Source organism: Stomoxys calcitrans, chromosome 4, assembly GCF_963082655.1.
Source record: "Stomoxys calcitrans chromosome 4, idStoCalc2.1, whole genome shotgun sequence".
In the NCBI taxonomy this organism is placed as follows: Eukaryota; Metazoa; Arthropoda; class Insecta; order Diptera; family Muscidae; genus Stomoxys; species Stomoxys calcitrans.
Genome location: NC_081555.1, coordinates 131,621,190 through 131,645,957, shown reverse-complemented (window position 1 = coordinate 131,645,957; position 24,768 = coordinate 131,621,190). Strand labels below are relative to the sequence as shown.

Sequence of the window (24,768 nt, the reverse complement as noted above, 5' to 3'; positions counted from 1 at the left end):
TAGTTGAAGCTGTTATCGAGATCATGTGCAAAATTAAAAGGCCCTAGGTGGTCCTGATCCGATTTTCAAAATTTCTTTTTGCTGAAAAGCGCTCAAAAATCACAACAAAAAAAGTCCGCCTGAGGTATAAAATATTTAAGTACAATCGCATAATAAATGCAGCGTTTATGGGTTTTGGACCCTTAAATGGCAGATCGGTCTATATGGCAGCTATATCTAAATATTGTCCGATTTGACCTATGTTTGGGTCGGCTGTCGGGAATCTTAAAACAACTCACCATACCAAATATCAGCGAAATCGGTTAATAAAGCTAAGTTTATGGTCTTCAGATCCTTAATCGGCAGATCACCCAGGGGGGACCTCAGGCCCGAGCCTAAGCAGCTATATCAAAACATGGGCCAAATCGGTCATTATAGCTGCCATATAAACCGACCTTGGGTCTTGACTTCTAGAGCTTCTAGAGGGCGCAATTCTTATCCGATTTGGCTGAAAATTAGCATGAAGTGTTATGGTATGACTTCTAACATTTGTGCAAAGTAAAGTCTATATCAGTCTATAATGTGATATAGCCGCCAGATAAACCTATCTCTCGAATAGACTTCTTGAGCCTCTAGAGGGCGCAATTCTTATCCGATTTGACCGAAATTTTGCATGAAGTGTTTTATTTCGAGTTCCAACAACTGTGTTAAGTATGATGTAAATCTGGCCGTTCTGGGCCATAACGAAGTACGGGGGAATAAAAGGGCAGACGATTTGGCAGTGAAGGCCAGAGAACTGCCGTCGATAAACTTGGTTAACTCGAAGCCTTTCGGGTCGTCGCAGTCCGATTTAAGGGCGTGAGCGACAAACACGCATGTAACACTGTAGAACAGCGAAACGGTCGGTAGGACGGCTAAAATCGTATGAGGTGATCCAGATCGTGAGAGGATGAGGCTATTTCTGAAAGGAAGTAAGACGGAGGCATATGTGGGGCATTTGGGAAAGGTGATGAGACGTTGGAGCATTTCCTATGTCATTGGCAGGCTTTCGCGGCTCACAGACACAGGTAATTAGGTGGGGACATGATACCATACATGCACCAACTTAAAGGAGTGGCAAGGAAAACAATTAAAGATTTTGTAAGTAGCAAGGAATTCCTAACTTAAAATTTTCTTTTTCGAGATTACTTTTTAGTTTTTAGAGCGCACAACAAGCCGATTACTGGCTTAGGTGTATGTCTATAGTGGCATGGGGCAGTTTAATATCGGCACCCTCTTTTCAACCTAACCTAACCTAAAAAGCTAATTTCCCCCAAAACATGACCTTACATCACCGGAAAATCACTTTAACTAGTTGTAGTCGTCCACCTTACGCCAATTCAAATCTCATTAGGATACCTCTTTCCTAGTTCGAGGCATTCATATGTAATGGATTATTGACATTTTCGTTAAAGACCGAATTAGTCGGATTAATTTTTATTTTAAAATAATTATTTCAAATGAAACCACTTCGTTTTTTCCTTGGATTTTCATAATTCAAAATACAATATTTATATGATTGATACTCATGTTTTAGGGAGTTAAAATCGAATATCAGTCAATAGCAAGCAGTGTTGATTCTAGTAGAAATTTATTAGTTGTGTGGGTATTGACCGTAGAGATGGACACAGTGAAATACTTTTAAAAAATTTTAAAATTTACTTTCTCATCTACCGAGTAAAACTTTGTTGGCAACTGCAATAACGTGGAAATGTCTTCGTATTTCAGAATTCTAGTTCTACCACCTTTTCATATTTTATTTCCAATAAATTAGGAAAACCTGAGGACTTATAAAGACATGATGCAATTTATGCAATTTTAACGGACATTTTTTTCTATCAAAAAAGAATTTTCGATCGATTTTAATAAAGTTCGGAGGAGAACTTAGCGGCATCATTCAATATGACGACGATCCGAAATATTAATTCTTTGTAGGGTCCGGAATGGATATTTCGATGTGTGGCAGACAAAATGACTAAATGAATATACCCCATAGGAAAGGTGGTGGGTATAAAAAATTATAATTTGTTTTTTTGAAAATCATAATTTTCAAAAATTCCCTTAAGATATTTATTTGATATGTTTTGCCAATAAGAATGAGCCCTTGCTTTTGAAAAAAAAAAAAATATTTTAAAGGCCTACAGATCGTTTACAACTTAAATTAAAACAAAAAAGTGCTAATTGACGATTTTGCAATTCAAGTCCAATTGGAATCAGTGGAGGCCAATGTTGTGGCCATTGAGCGGCATCATAAACGCATCGAGCAAAGATCACAAAATTAGTTTTAGTCGGCATTAATTCGTTCTTGACAACATTCTTAATACTAAATGACTCGGCGTTTATTTCTATGGCTCACAAAACCCCAAACTGACTTTTGGCTTGAGTTTGTTGTGGTTGTTGTAAGTCGGCCATGTGGTTGGCATCCAAATGTGGCTTGAAAAAAAAAAATAAAAATAGCTGATTCTGCATTAGCAACTAAACGCCATTGACTGACTGATAGACTGACAGACTGCCTAACGTGCTGGCCGAATGCCATAAAACTTGACAAAATGCTGCTGCTGCTGCACTTGCAATTTTGTTTTGGAGCTTTGAACTGTTGTTGGCATTGACTTATGGAGCAATTGGTTACAATGCTATGTGCATAAGAACCTTGTCTATGCTGACCGGGGAGCGGGGCATAGGTGAGGGAGACATAGATGTTGAACTTGCAGTAGTTGTTGTCGATTCGCATAACTCTCTGGCGTGCAACCGAATGTGGGTAAAGTTCGTTGTTTAACCTTCTAATGTTGCATGATCGGAGACTGGCCACCTTGTAGAGACTTTGATTTTAAATTGCTTTTGTTTTGTGCAATACTCTGTTGACTTGTTGTATATTCAACTGCTAATTTTCATAGTTAAGTCTAGTTGAGAATGCCAATTATTTTAGTTTAATTAATAATTTTTTTTATTAATTCGAAAAATATGTAAACTAAACAAAATGTTTGAAAAAATGAATGCAATTCAAAGAGAAATTTTCAATTTAATTTTTTAATCTTTTAATGTGTTTTGGAGAAGCAGAAGCCGCCAATAGCACAAAGGGGAGTTTTAGCGATTATTTTTATTCCCACCATCACAGTAGAAAGGTATATTCATTTAGTCAATGCAATACATCGAAATATCAATTCCCGACCCTACAAAGTATATATAATTTTGATAGATGTCTGTCCGTCAGTCCGCCTCTCTGTCCCTCAGTGTGCCCGTCTGGTAAATCACCCTACAGGCTTCAAAAATTGCGAAATTGAGCTCAAATTTTGCACAGATCCATATTTTTACCAAATTAATGGGACAAATAGGACCAATGGGACATATGAGACAAATAGGACAAAAAATCGACCAACTGCCGATTTAGGGTCTTGAACCTATATAAGGCACATGCCATATTGTTTGAACCGATAAGATGTCCTGGAACCCCTAACATTCATGCCGAATATAATCCATATTGTACCATATTTAGATATAGCTGCCATATAGACTGATGTCCTGATTTACGATCTTCATACCATAAAACACGCAATTATTATCCTACTTTGCTCAAATGTCAAAAGGTCAAATTTTTTAGGCCTCTCGACATACTTGCCAAGTATGTATGGTCCCGATCGGACTATATATCGATGCGATATAGATCGATCTCCCGATATAGGAACAAAAGGTCATAACAGGCGCATTAATAACCCGACTAGCCGAAGTGGGCCCGCTCCGCTGCGCCTTCTTTAACTCTCTAATATCTTCTTAGGATGGGGACACTTCGCCCTGAATGTGGATATCGAATTTGTGCCACTGTAGCCTATGTCCGCCTATCACGCTGAACGCCTGCGTTCGCTTCCCGGCGAGAACATCGGACAAAATTTATAGCGGTGGCTATCCCTTCTTAATACTGGCCATATTTTCGAGGCACTATGCCATGCATGGTCGAGAAAAAAATTTACAACAATGAGGTGTCGCACTGCGGCACGCCATTTGAACTCGGCAATAACAAAAAATTGGCTTATCGTTGAGTTCATATTTGAATCAGAAAGCTTTCATTGGTGTGTGAGAAGTTTTCGCCTTCTCGGTTCCTGGGTAAATGTGCCTTTCTTTTGAGTCCCATATTACCAAAATGCAAATTTTGCCCATGAACATTCCACTAAGGAACAGGACCAAACTTCTCAAATATCAAGTGCAGTCCGATTCAAAGTTTAAGCTCAATGATAAGGGGCCTCCTTTTTATAGCCGAGTCTGAACGGCGAGCCCCAGTGCGACACCTCTTTCGAGAGAAGTTTTACATGCCATAGTACCTTACAAATGTTGCCAGCATTAGGAGGTGAAAACCACCGTTGAAAATTTTTTCTAATGGTCTCGCCAGGATTAAAACCCAGGCGTTCAAAACCGTTTTTTTTTTTTCTCAAGCACCTTTCGTTTAAGCTCTATATTGTCGCGATTGGTCTAAATACCCATTTGGCGGGTTTTGGGCGGCCCCCGAATCACCTGACCCCAACAATAGAAACCATGATTTGTTTTTGGTGACTGTGAGAGTGCAAAAAAACCGAACGAATCGCATTACCAGTCTCCGAGATCTAGTGTTTTTAAAAAATTTGGGTAATGAAAGATGCTTTTTAGGGGAGGAATGGTACCTCAGACATTTCGACTCAAATATGGATATCAAATTCGGGATCCACTCTCAGATCCGTTTAACTTGAGCCCCTTATTGCCATGGTCGATAAATATGAACCATTTGGCGGGGGTGTTTTGGGGCTGGGACGGCCACCGGCACTTTGCCCTGAAAATAGACATCAAATTCGTTCCTTACTCCCAAATACCGTTGATTTGAGCTCCACATTGCCATAATCGGAAATGAAGTTCGGTTTAGGGGATGTTTGGATCCAAAATTGGATATCTAATTCGTTTTCTACTTTGAAATACCTTTCATTTGAGTCCCATATTGTCATAATGGGTCAATCAATCTATTTGAAAATTTCTTGGAAAAAAAGCGCCACCTATACTTGAACGAAAATTTTAATGTCATATTCATAATCTACTCCCAAATACCTTTCATTTGAGTCCCATATAGAGATGGTCGGCTAATATGCTCATTTGGGCGTACTTGGGGTGGGGTGATCTCCCATTACTTGGACTTAATTTTTTATGCCATATTTGTAATCTACTGTCGAATACTTGTCATTTGAGACCCATATTGACATGAACGTGAAATATATTTGTTTAGAGGGGTTTTTAAATTGGGAAGGCCCACTGGGTACTCTGACCTAAATTTCAATACGATATTCGTTTTCTAGTCTCCAATACCTTTCTTTGATACCTATATTGTGCCTATCGGTTCACTTTTAGTTTTTTTGACGTTTTTGCGGTAAGGGGGCAGGTCCGCCCCCATCCGATATCTAAAAATTATATAGACTTAAATGTTTTCTTCCAGGCAAACTCACACAATCTGTGAAAATTTTAAGAAAACCGGTTCAGCCGTTTTTGATTCTGCGGAATAATCAAACAAACCGAGTCCCACAGATTATATGCCGTTTTTAGGGGTAGGGTGACCCGCTATACTTCAATATGATTTTTTATGCCAGAATCGTAATCTACTCCCAAATACCTTTAATTTGAGCGCAATATTGACATGAACATCCAATATGTCTGTTTGGGGGAATTTTGGTGTTAGGGCGGCCCGATGGGTATTTAGATTTAAATTTTAGTACTATATTCGTATTCAACACTCCAATACCTTTTATTTGATATCCATACTGTCTCGATCGGTTCACTTTTGATTTTGGGTGGTGTTTTGAGGTAACGAGGGAGGGTCCCCCTTCCGAAATCAACAAATTATAAAGCCTCTTTCTATTCCCGATTACCTATCATTGGAGACCCATATTGTCATTATCATCCAATAAACCTATTTTAGGAGGTTTTGGGGTTGGGGCGGCCCTCAGTTACTTGGACCCAATTTTTAATAAGGAATTCGTACTCTACTCCTCAATACATTTCATTTGAGTCCCATATTGTCCCAATCGGTCCACTTTTATTTTTGGATAGATTTTTGGATAGATAGGGGTAAGGGGGAAGGTCCGCCCCCCCCCCCCCCCCCCCTTCTACGCAATCTGTAAAAATTTCAGGATAATCGGTTCAGCCATTTTTGAGACTATACGGAGCAAACAAACAAACCGACAAACAAACACAAATTGATTTTTACATATAGATTTCGCTGAAATTTTGGAACAGTAAGTTGTTTATAACTCTCAAAATTCGAACCGATTATAGTTTAGATAGGACTATATTTGGATAGAGCTGCCATATAGTCCGGTTTGGCGATTTAGGGCCTTAAGCCCACAAAAGACTCATTTAGTACCCGATTTCGCTTAGATCCGAAACAATGAGTTGTATCGAGCTTCCCGATATTGAAACTGTCGTGCAAAATTTTGTGAGAATCGGTTAACAAAGGACCAAATTATTGCAGTATTATTCAAAATCGGACGAAACTATATATAGTAGCTATATATAAATCTGAACCGATTTCTATCATGGACCATGTTTGGGTTGGATGTCGTTTAACGTTTAAAATTTCAGCAAAATCGGATAATAAATGCGCACCTTTTCTAGTTTTGGACCCTAAAGCTGAAGATCGGTCTATATGGCAGCTACAACTACATACAGCGCGAACTGGACCATATTCGGGACAGATGTCGTGAGTCTTGATACAATTTATTGTTCCAAATTTCAGGGAAATCGGGACATATATGTTATAGGCCTAAGGACCAAAATCGGCTAATCGGTCCATATGACAACTATATCCAAGTCTGTTCCGATCTGAACCATATTTGGTTCGGACATTGGTCGGACTAATAAAACTCACTATACCGAATTTCGGCAAAATTAGGTTATAAATGCGCTTGTTATGGACTTAAGACCCTAAATAGGCAGACTCTAAATGGCAGCTAATGCAAATATGGCCCGATATGCACCATATTCCGGAGCTGTATCTAAATCAGATTCGATTTTGATGAAATTTTGCCCACGTATTAAGACATTAAGCAAAACATCTCATGTTAAGCATAGGACTAAAATTGTGGCTTCTACAGTCTTAATAGGTCATATCAGATGAAAGATATATATCGGAGCTTTATCTAAATCTGAACCGATTTTGATGATATTTTGCACATGTATTAAGACGTCAAACAAATCGGATAGCACTCATTCATGTGTGAAAAGTTTGACCCTGTTCCTTCATGAAATGTTCAATGAAAAATTTGCATTTGCACTCCCTATTAGAGTAGGTCGGTTAGGATTGTAAATGGGCCACATCGGTCCATGTTGTGATATAGCTGCCATATAAACCGATCTCGGTTCTTAACTGCTTAAGCTTCTTAAGGGCGAAATTCTTACCAATTTGGGTGGAATTTTGCATGAAGTGCTTTGTTTTGACTTCCAATAACTGTGCCAAGAATGGTCCAAATCAGTTCATAACCTGATATAGCTGGCATATAAACAGATCTCGGATCTTGATTTCTTGAGCCTATGATATGACTGAAATTTTGCACGATTATTTGATTCGATTTAACTTTCAGTCTGTCCATGTTATTTTGTGTACAAAGTATAGTTCTCAGTTTTCATCCGATCGTTTTCAAATTTGGAACAGGCATCTTTTTTGGCCTGGAGACAAAGCCTATTAAAATTAAAAGAAATCGGTTAAGATTTGGATATAGCTTCCATATAAATCTTCGTCCGATTTAGACTATTACTGCAATAGTATCGACATTTGTGAACCGATTCTCAAGAAATTTGGCACAAGATGGTCTGTAATGAGTCTCGACATGACTGGTGATTTTAATAGAAATCGGTTCAGACACAGGTATAGCTCCCATATATATCTATCGCCTGATTTCAACTTCTAGAGTCTTTTCAAGCGCATGTATCAAAAGATCTTCATAAAACTTTGCACTACGCTTTGTTCTACGACTACCACAAAAGGTGCAGATTTGGGTCGAAATCGGTTCAAATTTGCATATATCGCTCTCGTATATATATTCGTCCCATTTGGACTAATATTGCAATAACGTGGTCATTTGTTTACCGATTCATATAAAATTTGGCACAAAGGATTTGCGTATGACTCCCAACTTTGCTGTTGAATTTCATAGAAATCGGTTCATATTCAGATAAAGCCCCCATATATATGTATCATCCAAATTTTATACTCATCACCATCATTTAGTCACTCCGTTTGTAACACATCAAAATATCCATTTCCGACCATACAAAGTATATTTATTTCGGATCATTTTTAAAGACGATTTAACAATGTCCGTGTCAGTTCGTCAGTTGTAATCACGCTACAGTCTTTAAAAATTGAGAAATTGAGTGAAATTTTGCACAGACTCGTATTTCTTCTATACGCAGGTAAAGTTCTTGAATGGGCCACATCGGACTATATTTGGTAATAGCTGTCACATAGACCGATCTGGCGATTAAGGGTCTAAAGCATAAAATAGGCATTCGATTTCGCTGAAAATTGGAATAGGGAGTTTTATTAGGCCCGCCGAACCAAAAATGGTCCAGATCGGAACATATTTGGATATAGCTGCTATATAGACAGATCTGACGATTTTGGGTCTTAGGCTTATAACAGGCGCATTTATTATCCGACTTTGCTGAAATTTGGAAAAGTATGTTGTATTAAGACTCCCAATATCTGTCCTAAATATAGCCCAGATCGGGCTATCTTAAAATATAGCCCCATCTGGACCGATCTTCAGCTTTAGGGTCTAAAGACCATAAGAGGCTTATTTATTCTCCGATTTTGCTGAAATTTTAAACAGTGATTTGCACTAGGGACCCCTACCACCGTCCCGAATATGGTTCATATTGGAACATATTTACATATAGCTGTCATATAGACCCATATGCAAATTTTGTCCATGACCATTCCACTAAGGAATAGGGGCAAACTTCTCACATATCAATGAGTGCAGTCCGATTCAAGTTTTAGCTCAATGATAAGGCGCCTCCTTTTTATAGCCGAGACCGAACGGTGTGCCGCAGTGCGACGCCTCTTTGGAGAGAAGTTTTACATGGCATAGTACCTCTCAAATGTTTCCAGCATTAGGAGGGGAAAACCATCGCTGAAATTTTGTTTTTTTATGGTCTTACCAGGATTCGAACCCAGGCATTCAGTGTCATAGGCGGACATGCCAACCTCTGCGCTACGGTGGCCTTAGGCCTATAACAGGCGCATTTTTTCCAGACTTCGTTGAAATTCAGAACAGTGACTTTTATTAGGCACATCTATATCCGAACCAAAAATGGTATAGATGGGAACATATTTAAATATAGGTGCCATTTAAACCGATCTGCCGATTTTGTGCCTTAGGCCTATAACAAGCGCATTTATTTCCCGATGTCGCTGAAATTTGGAACAGTGAGATGCATAGATATCATAGGTCGATCACTGGAAGTAGTAACTGCAACCTTTGAAAGAATCGAAAGAGTGTCAGTGAAAATGGGTCTGGCAGTAAATGGAGATAAGACGAAATGGATGGTTTCAACTCCCAAAAAGCCTTGCACAACCGAGCAGATAAAGAAAATGGAGAAAGTTGAGAACCACAGCTTTGATACAGTCAGTAACTTTATCTACCTCGGCACCGCCGTAACCGAAACGAATGACACCAGTTTTGAGATTAAGCGAAGAATAATACTTTGGACTAAGTAAGCAGTTTAGAAACAAAGGCCACCTCTCGACAGACGAAGATTACACTATACAAGACACTGATACTACCCGTGTTGTTGTATGGTTCTGAAGCATGGGTACTTGTGAAAGCAAATGATGCAATGCTTGGAATATTTGAGAGAAAGATTCTTCGTAAAATATATGGATCAGTTTGCGTTAATGGAGAATATAGGCGATGTATGAACCACGAGCTGTATAACGACGATAGCATAGTTAAACGTATCAAAATACAACGGCTGCGTTGGCTAGGTCATGTTGTCGGAATGGATGAAGAAGCTCCAGCAAAGAAGGCAAACCGGGAAGACCAAAATAACGATGGAAAGATCAAGTTGTGGGAGACACGTCGAAAGTTGGTGTCAGAGATTTTAGAATGAGCGCAGAAGATCGAGGCGCCTGGAACGCTATTCTACGTTCGGCTATTGAAACAAATATTCTGCCATAGCCAATTAAAGTAAAGACTCCTAACATCTGTCCCAAATATGGTCCAGATCGAGCTATATTTAGATATAGCTGCCATAGAGACCGATCTTCAGCTTTAGGGTCTTAAGATCATAAAAAGCGCATTTATTCACCGATTTTGTTGAAATTTTAAACAGTGATTTGCCCTAGGGGCCTCGACATTCGACACGAATATAGTATATATTGGGTTGCCTAAAAAGTAATTGCGGATTTTTTAAAAGAAAGTAAATGCATTTTTAATAAAACTTAGAATGAACTTTAATCAAATATACATTTCTTACACATTTTTTCTAAAACAAGCTAAAAGTAACAGCTGATAACTGACAGAAGAAAGAATGCAATTACAGAGTCACAAGCTGTGAAAAAATTTATCAACGCCGACTATATGAAAAATCCGCAATTACTTTTTGGGCAACCCAATATATAATTGTCATTTTGTTCGATAACCTTTTGCCATCTTCCTGGCAAATTTAGTATTCCACGCTCATAGAATGTCTGGCCTTTATCTGCAAAAAACTGAACCAAGTGCGATTTTATAGCCTCATCATTGCCGAAAGTTTTACCATTTAAGTAGTTCTGCAAAGATCGAAATAAATGGTAGTCTGATGGTGCAAGGTCAGGACAATATGGTGGATGTGTCAAAAGTTCCCAGCCAAGCTCACTGAGTTTTTGGCGAGTGACCAAAGATGTGTGCGGTCTAGCGTTGTCCTGGTGGAATATGACACCTTTACGATTGACCAATTCTGGTCGCTTCTCCTTGATGGCTGTATTCAATTTGTCCAATTGTTGACAGTAAACATCCGAATTAATCGTTTGGTTCCTTGGAAGCAGCTCAAAATATACCACACCCTTCCAATCCCACCAAACAGACAGCATAACCTTCTTTTGGTGGATATCAGCCTTTGAAGTGGTTTGAGCTGGTTCACCATACTTGGACCATGATCGTTTTCGACTAACGTTGTTGTAAACAATCCATTTTTCATCTCCAGTTATGATTCGTTTTAAAAACGGATCGAATTCATTGCGTTCAAGGTGCATATCACAAGCGTTGATTCGGTTTGTTAAATGAATTTCTTTCAATACATGTGGTACCCTTATTAAAATTGACGCCAAACAAACAAATGTAAACAAAATTTCGCGCACTTTTTTTCTAAAGCAAGCTAAAAGTAAAACCTGATAACTGACAGAAGAAAGAATGCAATTACAGAGTCACAAGCCGTTGAAAAAATTTGTCAATATATTACCGACAATTACTTTTTGGGCAACCCAATATATGGTATGACTGACTTTCAGTGCCAAATCGTCTGCTTTTTTATTCCTCTTTACCCCCTTATGGCCCGGCATCTAAGCCATGCGGATCATGCCCTTAACGTCCTGGTTGTTATTGACTTGATGGCCAGTTTACTGTCCGTACACTCGACGTCTTCGAGTTGACACCACGCCAACTGGCGCAGGACCGTATTATGGTCAGGCGTTCGAAAACAGATTTCAATCCCTCGGTTCTCAATGCAGAACCCCACGCCCTCTCTGTCCTTTAGCTTTGATCCATTCGTATAGCATGAACTTTTAGATGGCTTCCAATCCGCAACTTCTCTCATTGCTTTCACCCTTATATACATGGTATGGTAATAAGCTTTGGTCTGCTTCTAAAAATAATTCCCATTTGAATATTAAGCCATAACGATGTTTTTCAGAGTTTATGATTATTCTGAATTTCTCCCAGTCCCATGTTTTTCAGAGCTGTTGATTATTCTAAATTTCTCTCTCTTTCATTTTATTTTAAAAGTTGTCTACATTTTTTTAATAAGATATTTACATAAGACAGTATCAATGACAATTAATTTTATACGATATATGAATGTTTCCGCCATTTGCAGCATATATAATTTGAATATATTAATTCATTCATTCATTCACTAATTTTGTACAATTTTCAATAAATCATTAAAGACCAGCTGACCTACTATATCATGCATATGGAACTCTCTACCTACGGAATTTTTAAATCCAGTTTAGGGGTTTTCTCATTCATAAAACTCTAAGATGCCCCAGACAAATAAGACGTCATCAAAACGTCAATAAAATGAAATCGAAATCCAAATCTAAAATTTTGGTTAGAGGTGTTTTAATGTATTTAAAATATAATTGATGGGACATTTTTCCCCACCCAAGCGATGCAGAATTAACATAAATAAAATGTTATAAACTCAGAGTCATCAAAATGAGCCTATATTTCAAACAAAATGGTGCGTTTTTTAAACACCGATCATTTAAAATCTTTTTAATGGCCATTGGCCCTTGCGGGAAATGAATCGATTTGTGTTTTTTTCAATTTTTTCATGAGTAGGGCAAGAGTTAACACCTGTATATCAAAAAAAATCCACAGGCAATTTATAAGCTCTTTAGCTACCCATGCAAATAAACTACAATCATCTATCCCATCCATTTATTGGTTTTTTTAGTTTTGAGTTTTTTTTTTTCATATGGATGAGCGTGTCTGGGGCTCCACACACAATCCATATGCGGAAGTTACTCATTGTACGACAGACAAATCTTTGGGTTATGGATACCGCTGACCTTGACATTGCCGCCATCAACAAGCGTTCAGGTGGATTACTATATTTATCTGTTTACTACTATTTTTTCTTTTCTTTTTTTTTTGCTTTTCATTTGGTTTAGCATACAGTTTTGTTTTCACATGTTACCGGTTTTTCGTTTACGCTTTCATTTCGGGCTTATATTTTGTGTTTGTTTGTTTGTTTATGTTACACTTCACTAAATGTGGAAAAATCGTAAGGCATAATATTAACTATTCGTCACTACAATTTGACTCTAAACTTTGAGGAAGGTATGAAAAGGCTTGAAAAAGGAGAGATACATTCGAGTGCACCATAACTGGGCCGAAAAGTTCTAAGAGTGGTCCCTCTGCATAAAAGAAGGAAGGCGGATTGGGATAAGTTTCACCACACTTTCAATAGTGTCATTCCTTTAAGGCCCGAGGAGGAAGCGGGCATTGATATGACAGAATTACTCGTTCCGAGACATCTAGTCCGAAATCAATTTAGCGGTCGATCGCTTAAGCATTAACTTTCAGATGGCTTAAGGTTAGCCGCTTGAGATTTTGATAGACCATGAGAAAAAATTTTCAGCGGTGGTTTTTCGCTCCTAGTGCTGGCAATATTTTTGAGTTACTCTGCCATGTAAAACTTCTCTCTAAAAAGGTGTCACACTGTGGCACGCTGTTCGGACTCGGCTATAAAAAGGAAGCCCCTTATCATTGAATCGGACTGCACTCAATGATATGTGAGAAGTTTGCCCTTGTTCCTTAGTGGAATGTTCATGGGCAAAGTTTGCATTTTACTTCGTATTGACGTTGGTCGTTGAGGATTGCAAATGGGCCATATCGGTTCAGATTTGGATATAGCTCCAATATAAACCGATCTCCCGATTTGATTTCTTAAGCCCCTGGAATCCGAAATTGTTATCCGATTTAGCTGACATTTTGCACGTAGTGTTCTACTATTATTTCCAATAACTGTGGCAAGTACGGTTCAAATCGGGAAATGAGCTGATGTAGCTCCCATTTAAACCGATCTCCACATCTGATTTCTTGAGCCTCTGAAATCCAGACTTCTGTCCGATTTGGCTGAAATTTTAAAATCTGCACCCTCTTTTCAACCTTACCTAACCTAGTCTTTATTGAAAAAACTTGCTTCAGTACCATAATTCTTTTCTTTTTTGTTGGTGAAGAGAACATATTGAAGACGCGTTTAAATTTGAACAAGTTGACATTTAAACAGGTGCTATATGTACTTCAAAAAAGGCAATTTAAAATTTTTAAATTTCCAAAGCCCAGCAATACTCAAAAAAAAATACATAGATATCTTTATTCGTTTTTCTCGAAGAATTTTTCGAAATAACAAGGTCACCAACTTTAGGGCCTTCCAAAAGGCGCCCGGACAACCTAGGGCCTTGAAATTTTGCACACGATGTCCTCACCTCAGTTCTAACCATTTCAAAGAGATATCTCTACCCATTCACACACGGCATATTTTTTACTAGTTTCTTTCGATTTGCTCCCACTGTGCAACGATACCCACTCTTTTGGCTCATCCGCTGCCGACCCTATTGCACAGTTCCATTGTATTCGTATCCATGCAAGCGGGACACACCCTGCTTGTCCTAAGTTTTTGGTTCGCCCCGCATATTTTATTTTTGCGGTACACATCCACGACAAGGGAAAGCATCTGATGGGAGAAGTAGCATGGAAATTCCGCACGGAGGATCAACAGAGGTACTCCTCAAGGAAGTGTACAATCTCCACTGCTTTCACAAAACAAAAATTTAAATCACTTTCAATCACGAGACTATCCCTTGATCCACGTTACGTTGCGGGGCCTAACATAACTCACTGTGCAAAATTTCAGAGAAATCGGGTAATAAATGCACCTTTTATAGCTCAAGACCTTACATCGGGAAAACGGTATATATGGCAGCTGCAGCTAAGGAACAGGGCAAACTTCTCACATATCAATGAGTGCAGTCCGATTCAAGTTTAAGATAAATGATAAGGGGGCTCCTTTTTATAGCCGAGTCCGAACGGCGTGCCGCAGAGCGATACCTGTTTGGAGAGAAGTTTTACTATGTCATGTACCTCACAAATGTTGCCAGCATTAAGAGGGGAAAACCACCGATGAAAAATTTTTCAGATAGTCTCGACAGGATTCGAAGCCAGGCGTTCAGCGTCATGCTAATGCTAACATGCTAACCTCTGCGCTACAGTGTTCTCCGGTAACAGATACATCCAAATAAAGGCCGATCTAGAACAGTGCTGTTGAAAAGCCTAATACAGCTCACGGTGCTAAATTTCAGCAAAACCGGTTAAAAAATTCACCTTTTATACGACCAAGAACTTAAATCGGGAGATCGTTGTTTATGGCTGCTATACCCAAATATAGCCCGATCAGAACCATAGTCGGTACTAACGTCGAGGGGTCTAACACAACTCATTGTGCCAAATTCCAGCAAAATTTTACAATAAATGAGCCTTTTGTGGATCGAAAACTTTAAATCGAGAGATCGGTATATACAATATTACAGCTAAATCCAAATAAAGACTGATATGAACCATATAAGGGACGGATGTCGGACAGCCCAACAAGCGAAATCGGTATATATGGGGGCTATATCAATATACAGCCTGATATAGCCCATTTTAGAATTTAATCTGCCTACGGACAAAAAAGAATCTGTGTAAATCTTTATCCCAATATCTCTATTTGTAAAGACTGCAGCAAGATTTCAACAGACAGACGGACGGACATGGCTAGATCGTCTTTGATTTTTACGACGATCAAGAATATATATGCTTTATAGGGTCGGAAATGAATATTTCCATGCGTTGCAAACGGAATGACAAAATGTTTATACCTCCAACTTTCGGTAGGAAGTATATAAATGATTGAAGGAACTAATGATTTAAATCATGGTCGAATATTATACAAGGTATGGTCAGATACTCAACAACAAAAAATTGGCATACAACTTTGTTACACTAACTTGTCAACGCAAATCTAAACACATAGAAATGCCGAAAAGTTTGCATTTCTAATTAAATTGAAATTTAAATTCTTGTAGAAAATAAAGAAATTCATTTTGTGTAGCTAAATAGCCAGAAGTATACCTATCTCTTCGTTCTCGAGATTCTGATGCTGATGAGGACAAAATTGTTATGAAATGTAAATATTAGAAATTCAGATATTCTTCAAAGAATGTAGTGTTCAGATTTATTTAAAATAATTATTGAATCATTGATTTAAAAACGTTCTGGTTCAATTAAAACATGTCAAAATGTGCTAAGGTCATCCGGGCCTGATGATAAGAACCCACCACCATGTATTCTGCTAAAAATTTAAGCAAAATAAATTTTGCGGCTTCCAGGAGCTTCAAACGTGAAATCGGTAACCTGAAATATCAGGTTACCCGAGTTAGACCGAACTTGACACAGTTGTTGGAATTTTTAACAGAACACTACGTGCAAAATTTCAGCAAAATGAAACAAATATTGCGGCTTCCAAGGGCTCAAGATTTCAAATCGGGAGATCGGCTTATATGGCAGCTATACCAAAACATAGACCAACATGACCCATTTACAATCCAAACTGAGCTGCCCTAATAAGAATTATTTATGCAAATTTTCAAGCACCTATCTTTACACCTTGGAAAGTTAGTGTGCTTTCGACAGACGGACGGACGGACATTGCTAAATCGACTTAGAATGTCAAGACGATCAAGAATATAAAAGGTGATTTTTTAAAGAGCAATAGGAAAGTAAAAAAAAAAACCTGCAAATATTGACCGTGATTGCAATCCGTTTGTTCCATCCGCTTAGTCCAATGTTGGCATACTCTTTCCAACATTTCGCCAGGTATCTCACGAACAAATGTTTGTTTGTCTGTATAGACATGAGCTTTAGCATAGGCCCACAAAAAATAGCCTTAAGGCATTAAATCTCACGATCTAAGCAGCCAATTGACAGGTCCCGAACGTGTTATAAAATGTTCACCGAACTCGCCTCTCAATAAGTCCATTGATACGCGTGCTGTGTTGCATATGCCACAGTCTTGTTGAAAACATATGTCATGCAAGTCAAGCTCTTGTATTTTGGCAAAAAAAAAGTTGGATATCATCTCACGATAGGGCTCACCATTCACACTTACGTTACGATTTGCATCATCTTTGAAGAAGTATGGTCCAATGATGCCACCAGCCCATAAACCGCACCAAACTGTGACTTTTTCTGGATGCATTGGTAGCTCTTGCAATGCTCCTGGCTGATCTTCACTCCAAAATCGACAATTCTGCTTATTGACGTACCTATTGAGCCAAGAATGAGATTCATCGCTGAATGGAACAGGCGTGATGATCTTTCTTAACAGAGCACGCATTTTGATAAAAAAAAATGCAATAATTTGCAAGCGTTTTTCGTTTGTAAAACGATTCATGGTTAAATTATAGACCAAATTGAAGATGTTTGACTGTGAAACAAAACACGAAACGTGCGTCAGTTTAAATAAACCTTTATATCCTTTACAAGAACATTCATCAACACGAAACGTGCGTCAGCTAAAGTAAACCTTTATATCCTTTACAAGAACATTCATCAATACGTAACGTGCGTCAACTAAAATAAACCTTTATATCCTTTACAAGTACATTCATCAACCGTTCTTCTCAAAACTTTGCACTACGCTTTTTTCTCCTACTGCCACAAAAGGTGAGGATTTTGGACGAAATCAGTTCAGATTTACGTAAAGCTATCATATGTATTTTCGTTCGGACTTATATTGCAGTAATGTGTTCATTTGTAAACCTATTCTCAAAAAATTCACTACAAGAAATTCTGTTATGGCTCCCAGAATCGCTGTAGAGTTTCGTACAAATCAGTTCAGATGGAGGTATACCACCCATACATATATAGGTATCACCCGATTTTAATTTTTTGAACCTATGTCAGCGTTCTTCTTACAAGATTTTCTCAAAGTTTTGTACAGTGTTTTCTTTTACCTTCCATATAGGAGGGTAGCCTTTTATATTTCGGGATTGGAAACCCTTGTGTTGCAATCTGCCAACTGCAGCTCTATCGTAAAGCTTGACATTTTTGAAGTTATACGTACTCGGAAAGTTTTGACACACGAGCGATATTTGTGTGATTTACAGTAACTTAAAAGATTCATATCGCCCAAAAAATGGAAGTAAATCGTGAAAATTTTCGTGCGATTATTCTTTACAACTTTCGACGTGGATTAACTCAACAACACTGCATGGATGAACTTAATTCAATTTTTGACGGAGCAAAATTCAATTTTTTATGGAGCTCCATCAAGGACCAGGGTTTATCGATGGTATGGTGACTTCGACGGAAGTCGTAGTTAACTCGAAAATCAGTTGTTGTTCCAAAAACCATTGATGCTGTGCGCCAACTGATATTGCAAGATCTCTATGTGACATATCGTGAGATTGAGACAAGCTTAGGCATTAGTGGCACCAGCATTCATTCAATATTGCATGAACATTTGACTGCCAAAAAAAATTGTTCGCGTTGGATCCCACACAATTTGTCAATCGCTCAAGAAAAGGCTAGTGTCGATTGCTCAAAAAATACGAAACAACCGTATTTTTGAGCACTCAAAACATGGATTTTATCGTTTGTAAAACGATTCATGGTTAAATTATAGACCAAATTGAAGATGTTTGACTGTGAAACAAAACACGAAACGTGCGTCAGTTTAAATAAACCTTTATATCCTTTACAAGAACATTCATCAACACGAAACGTGCGTCAGCTAAAGTAAACCTTTATATCCTTTACAAGAACATTCATCAATACGTAACGTGCGTCAGCTAAAATAAACCTTTATATCCTTTACAAGTACATTCATCAACCGTTCTTCTCAAAACTTTGCACTACGCTTTTTTCTCCTACTGCCACAAAAGGTGAGGATTTTGGACGAAATCAGTTCAGATTTACGTAAAGCTATCATATGTATTTTCGTTCGGACTTATATTGCAGTAATGTGTTCATTTGTAAACCTATTCTCAAGAAATTCACTACAACAAATTCTGTTATGGCTCCCAGAATCGCTGTAGAGTTTCGTACAAATCAGTTCAGATGGAGGTATACCTCCCATACATATATAGGTATCACCCGATTTTAATTTTTTGAACCTATGTCAGCGTTCTTCTTACAAGATTTTCTCAAAATTTTGTACAGTGTTTTCTTTTACCTTCCATATAGGAGGGTAGCCTTTTATATTTCGGGATTGGAAACCCTTGTGTTGCAATCTGCCAACTGACAGCTCTATCGTAAAGCTTGACATTTTTGAAGTTATACGTACTCGGAAAGTTTTGACACACGAGCGTTATTTGTGTGATTTACAGTAACTTAAAAGATTCATATCGCCCAAAAAATGGAAGTAAATCGTGAACATTTTCGTGCGATTATTCTTTACAACTTTCGACGTGGATTAACTCAACAACACTGCATGGATGAACTTAATTCAATTTTTGACGGAGCAAAATTCAATTTTTTATGGAGCTCCATCAAGGACCAGGGTTTATCCATGGTATGGTGACTTCAACGGAAGTCGTAGTTAACTCGAAAATCAGTTGTTGTTCCAAAAACCATTGATGCTGTGCGCCAACTGATATTGCAAGATCTCTATGTGACATATCGTGAGATTGAGACAAGCTTAGGCATTAGTGGCACCAGCATTCATTCAATATTGCATGAACATTTGACTGCCAAAAAAAAATTGTTCGCGTTGGATCCCACACAATTTGTCAATCGCTCAAGAAAAGGCTAGTGTCGATTGCTCAAAAAATACGAAACAACCGTATTTTTGAGCACTCAAAACATGGATTTTATGAATCATCCGCCGTATAGTCCTGAATTGGCAAAACTGCAAATGCAAAACATCTCACAAATCAATGAGTGCTGTCCGATTCAGTTTTAGGTTTAATGATAAGCGACGTCCTCTTTATAGCCGAATCCAAATGGCGTGCTGCAGAGCGACATCTCTTTGGGGGGCAGTTTTTACAAGACAATGTACCTCAAAAATGTCACCAGCATTAGAAGGGGATAACCACCGCTGAAAATTTTTCTGATGTTCCTGCCAGGATTCGAACCCAGGCGTTCGGCGTCATAAGCGGACATGCTAACCTCTGCGCTACGGTGGCCTCCTGAATTGACAACGTACGTAAACAATAAAATGAGAGGTCAACGTTTTTGGACACTTGAAGAAGCGATTGATGCGTTCAGAATGGATGTTTTGGAGATACCTCAATCAGAGTGGCAAAAGTGCTTTGACAATTGGTTCAAACGCATGCAAAATGTATAGATCTTAATGGGGAATATTTTGAAAAACAATTACGCAATGTTCAATGATTAATATTTGATTTTGTGTTCTCTAATCCCGAAATATAAAAGGCAACCCTCGTATATATTATCGTCAAATGTTGAGTAGTACTTCAATAATTTGGTCATTTGTTAACCGATCCTCCCAAAATTTTGCACGATAGTTTCTCTTTTGTCTCTTAAGATCACTAATGAATGTCTTAGTAATTGGATCAGATTCAGATATAACCCTCATATACAGCGGTCAAAAAAAGTATTCATCATTCAATGTTTTTTTTTTAATAAGTCTACAAAAGACAATTGGAATAAAAACATATTAAACTAATGATGCAGTAGTGCTTGTGTGATATATATGTACACAATTTCATTGTTTTTAAAGAAAAAAATAGTATTTATTGGAACAAAAAGGGCCATTTTACAGCTGAACACAAAAAATTAAACAAAAAAAGTATTCATCATTGCAAAAAAACAAAAAAATAAATAACATAATTTAAAAAAATTAATAATTTGTTATTCGACCACCGCGTCTTATAACTTCTTTTAAACGGTTTGACATCGATTGGACTAATTTAGCGGTTATATTTTGGTCTATATTAGTCCATTCCTCCATTATCACCTGTTGCATTTGACTCTTGCTCGAAAAATTGCGCGTTCTCAATTTGCGTTCGAGATGTTCCCAAAGATGTTCAACTGGGTTCAAGTCGGGACTTTGAGGAGGAGTTTTAATGACTTTGGGGCAGTTATACAGCATCCACATCTTGGTATTTAAAGCAGAATGTTTGGGATCATTATCTTGATAATATTGAAAGTTATTACCAAGCCCAAGTTTTACAGCACTATCTTTTAAATTCCTCTTTAAAATGTCAATGTAATACTTATGATCCATTACTCCATTAATAATTTAAAGATTTCCCGCTCCTGAAGCCGCCATACACCCCCAAACCATTAAACCACCTCCACCATGTTTTACAGTAGCAACTGTGTTTCGTTCTTCAAGCTCTGTATTTGGTTTTCTGTACACTATGACCTTTCCATCGCACTCAAAAAGATTAAACTTGCTCTCGTCTGCAAAAATGACTGTTTTCCAAAATGATTCGGGCTGTTTTACATACATTTTTGCGAAGTTTAGCCTTTTCACTCGGTTTATTTTATTTATAAAGGGCTTCTTACGTGCAGTTCTTCCTCTGTAACTATGCCTTTTGAGTGTATTTCGAATTGTTTGTGTAGTAACTTCCTTCCCTAAATATTCCATAGTGTTTTTACGAAGAATGGTCGCATTTGTCTTCGGAGTTTTCTGAACTTGCCGCACTAGCCAACGCACATCTCCAACTGAAAGTGCTTTTGGTCGACCAGATCTTGGTTTATTGTCAACAGTTTTCGTTTCTGTCCACTTTCTGATGATGGATTGTATAGTAGATCGTGGTCTATTTAATATTTCACTGATAGTTTTTTGAGTTAAACCATTCCTGTGGTGTTTTATTATCAAAACTTTTACCTCATCAGAAACCTCGTTTTGCTTACGACCCATTTTGACAAAAACTATATTTTCAATGAAATTAAATATTTGCTGTCAAGGGCAAAGCCTCCTTTACTAAATAAAACAGAAAAGGGGGATTCCCAAATAATATTTGAATTTGACTTTGATGATAGCACATCAATGATGAATACTTTTTTTGTTCTGTTTTTGGTGTTATTATATAAAATTGCATTTTTTGCGCTAATTAAATTTATTTTTTGAATTTATTTTAAAACATATTACGAAAAATAAACTATTGCATAAAACTGCATTATTTGTTTACTTTAAATTTTCTTCAATTACCCAAAATAAGTGAATTTATTATCAATTTTGCTAATGATGAATACTTTTTTTGACCGCTGTATATGTATCGATCGATTTAACTATCACAAAATGTTGCCCAACGATTTCTTCAATTTCTATTTTCTAAAATTTTATGAAAGTTCTTATTTTGACTGCTTTGCGTGCACACCCAATCTGATGTAGGGTATCAAAAGGTTGGCTTTTCTCGAATTTATCCCATCCTTAGTTGTTTTGTATAATCAAAGAAACTTTGGCCACACCAAGAGAAGGGCGAGTATAGTCAAAATAAAGCACAAAGTTGACAAATAGTCACAGCTTTTAATTTTTATTCATGCACTCATGACACATACAAACAGCTGACAATGGCAGTGCAACAAATTGTCTGGTGATGTGATTAAATCTTTAACAACCTCTAACTTAATACATTTTTTTATATTATTGACAAAACAATTCTCATGTAAATTTATCGAAGATGCAATCGCAATTTTGACGATTTGAGATAAAAAGTAGAGAATAAAGAAAAAAAAACCTGGACAAAGCTGACTATTTTATACCCTACACTACATGTTACTCATTGAATCTGAAAAAAATGTTAATTCTCACAAGCAATATATTAATTAAAGTATTAAACTTTTCTCTTATCATGCAGAGCTATCAACCATCAACGAATCAACCATCTGCAGAAATAGATAAAATATAAAATTTAGAAAAAAATTTAATAGAAATAAAATTTTTATGAAAATAGACATAAAATTTTCTAAAAACTGATCAATGGAATCAGATGTCGAAAACTTTATCACCCTTAGCCTAGTTTAATAAATATTAAGTTATATTAAATATACTTTACAACTTTGCTTTTGTGAACATTACAAACAAAGTATTGTAATGTTCACAAACAATAATAAACCACAATATCACTATAGGGTATAAAAATTTTATGTGAATTGTAAACGTCAACGATTCATTGTTTTGAACTCACTGCATTGTTTCCAGAGTCTTGATAGTGAATGGCTTACCAATCTATGAAACACAATACCTCCATAAAATATTTTCAAATTATGCTAATGTTGGTTAATAAATTATTTCATATTCTCTCTGCTATCGAAAACAATTTTATGTTTTTCCTCAATAATTTTCTGACCATCTCTTTTCACATATTTTTTTGTCTCATTACAGTGCACGATTCCACGGGCAAATTAAATCATGGCATCCTGAATGGTAACATAAATCAAATTGGCGATTTCGATCAATGTCTGGGAGTGATGAATAAACTGAATGCAGCTGGAGATGGTGCACTTGGGGATATTGATGAAATCAAGGGACAATATTGTCTTGCTTATGCTCAACCAGAATTGCCACACAAATCGAAACGTTTGCAAACATTTTTCAATCTCCTGCAATCGCATGGACCATTTCGTAGTGAATTCGATGATGTAAGTACATGAAAGCAGCACTTGTATATTCCCAGTCTGTCTATTCATCTGTCTAATACAAGCTCAAAGAAAAGAAGAAATAACTGAAAAAATTATTCCACATTACAAGAGTTTGCAATTATTATCGCGAAATTCAAGTTATGATGGAAATCGATTTAATTGCGATCTATTTCATGTGAAATTGTGATTTCAACTGTGGCTTTTTCTTAATGTTCCCACTTTGGGAATGAGGATAATAATCAATTTGTGAATTGATTAAATTGAATTTCAATTGCTGGTGTATTTAAGCAAACGTTTGAAGAGAACGAAATTAAATGGCAAGAGGAAAAATTGCAAAAAATAATTTCATCCTGAAATATAGCACAAATCAATGAAATAGAGCTCAAAAGAAAAAGCTTTGACAAATTGTGTGCTATGTTGTGAGATTAAAAACATATCTTAAGAAAAAATTTCAACGTAATTTTGTCTTTAGAGAAAATGTCAGTAAAAATTGTTTTGCCCCTAGAGAAAATTTCAATGAAATTTTGTCTGGTGGTTATAATTTTGGTGGTGGTTATAAAAACACGTTGGTGAGGGGGCCAACCCGGTTCATTTTTTTAAATTAAAAATAGTTTAAAACACAATTAACTTACCGCTAGAAGACACTGACTGCAATGAAAGGAAGAGAACAAGAAAATTGTGTTAAAATAATTTCGATTTCGGCTTAAAAATGAAAAGTGTGTTGTACTAAACCCTTCGATATTCATGCCGAATATAGTCCTGATGAAAATACATTTACATCTAGCTGCCATTTACATTGATATGCCGATTTAGGGTCTTTACATTTAATGAATGAAGTTTAGAAGCAACGTTTATTTAGAACTTTTGTTTATTTCTGAATTAGGTTAGGTAGAAAAGAGGGTGTGAATATTAATCCTCCCTATGCCACTATGGACATACACCTAAGCCAGTCATCGGATTGTTGTGCGCTCGAAAAAGTAAATCTAAGTTAGTAATTCCATGCTACTTACAAAATCCTTAATTGTTTTCCATACCAAGCCTCTAAGTTGGTTCATCTATGGTATTGTGTCCCCACCTAAGTACCGGTCTGTTAGCCGCGAAAGTTGGGCAATGACATAGGAAATGCTCTAGGGCTCTCCTCAGGCCCTACATATGCTATCACTTGTTGTGGATTGTTGTGCGCTCGAAAAAGTAAATCTAAGTTAGTAATTCCATGCTACTTACAAAATCCTTAATTGTTTTCCATACCAAGCCTCTAAGTTGGTTCATCTATGGTATTGTGTCCCCACCTAAGTACCGGTCTGTTAGCCGCGAAAGTTGGGCAATGACATAGGAAATGCTCTAGGGCTCTCCTCAGGCCCTACATATGCTATCACTT

The 24,768-nt window shown here is 37.2% G+C and overlaps 1 protein-coding gene and 1 long non-coding RNA gene across 2 annotated transcripts in view; one reads left to right on the top strand and one right to left on the bottom strand.

The window, feature by feature from the left end:
* The window catches only part of LOC131997385 (uncharacterized), a 101,940-nt gene that overhangs the window by 14,207 nt on the left and 62,965 nt on the right, over window positions 1-24,768 (bottom strand). The window contains exon 2 of the long non-coding RNA XR_009398229.1: window positions 24,023-24,038. This is a non-coding gene — a long non-coding RNA (uncharacterized LOC131997385). The remainder of the gene's footprint in view (window positions 1-24,022; window positions 24,039-24,768) is intronic.
* LOC106082638 (nose resistant to fluoxetine protein 6) overlaps window positions 1-24,768 on the top strand; it is a 147,127-nt gene that overhangs the window by 64,631 nt on the left and 57,728 nt on the right. Inside the window, exon 4 of the mRNA XM_013245266.2 lies at window positions 23,134-23,390. Coding sequence (XP_013100720.2) covers window positions 23,134-23,390 — 257 coding nt within the window. The remainder of the gene's footprint in view (window positions 1-23,133; window positions 23,391-24,768) is intronic.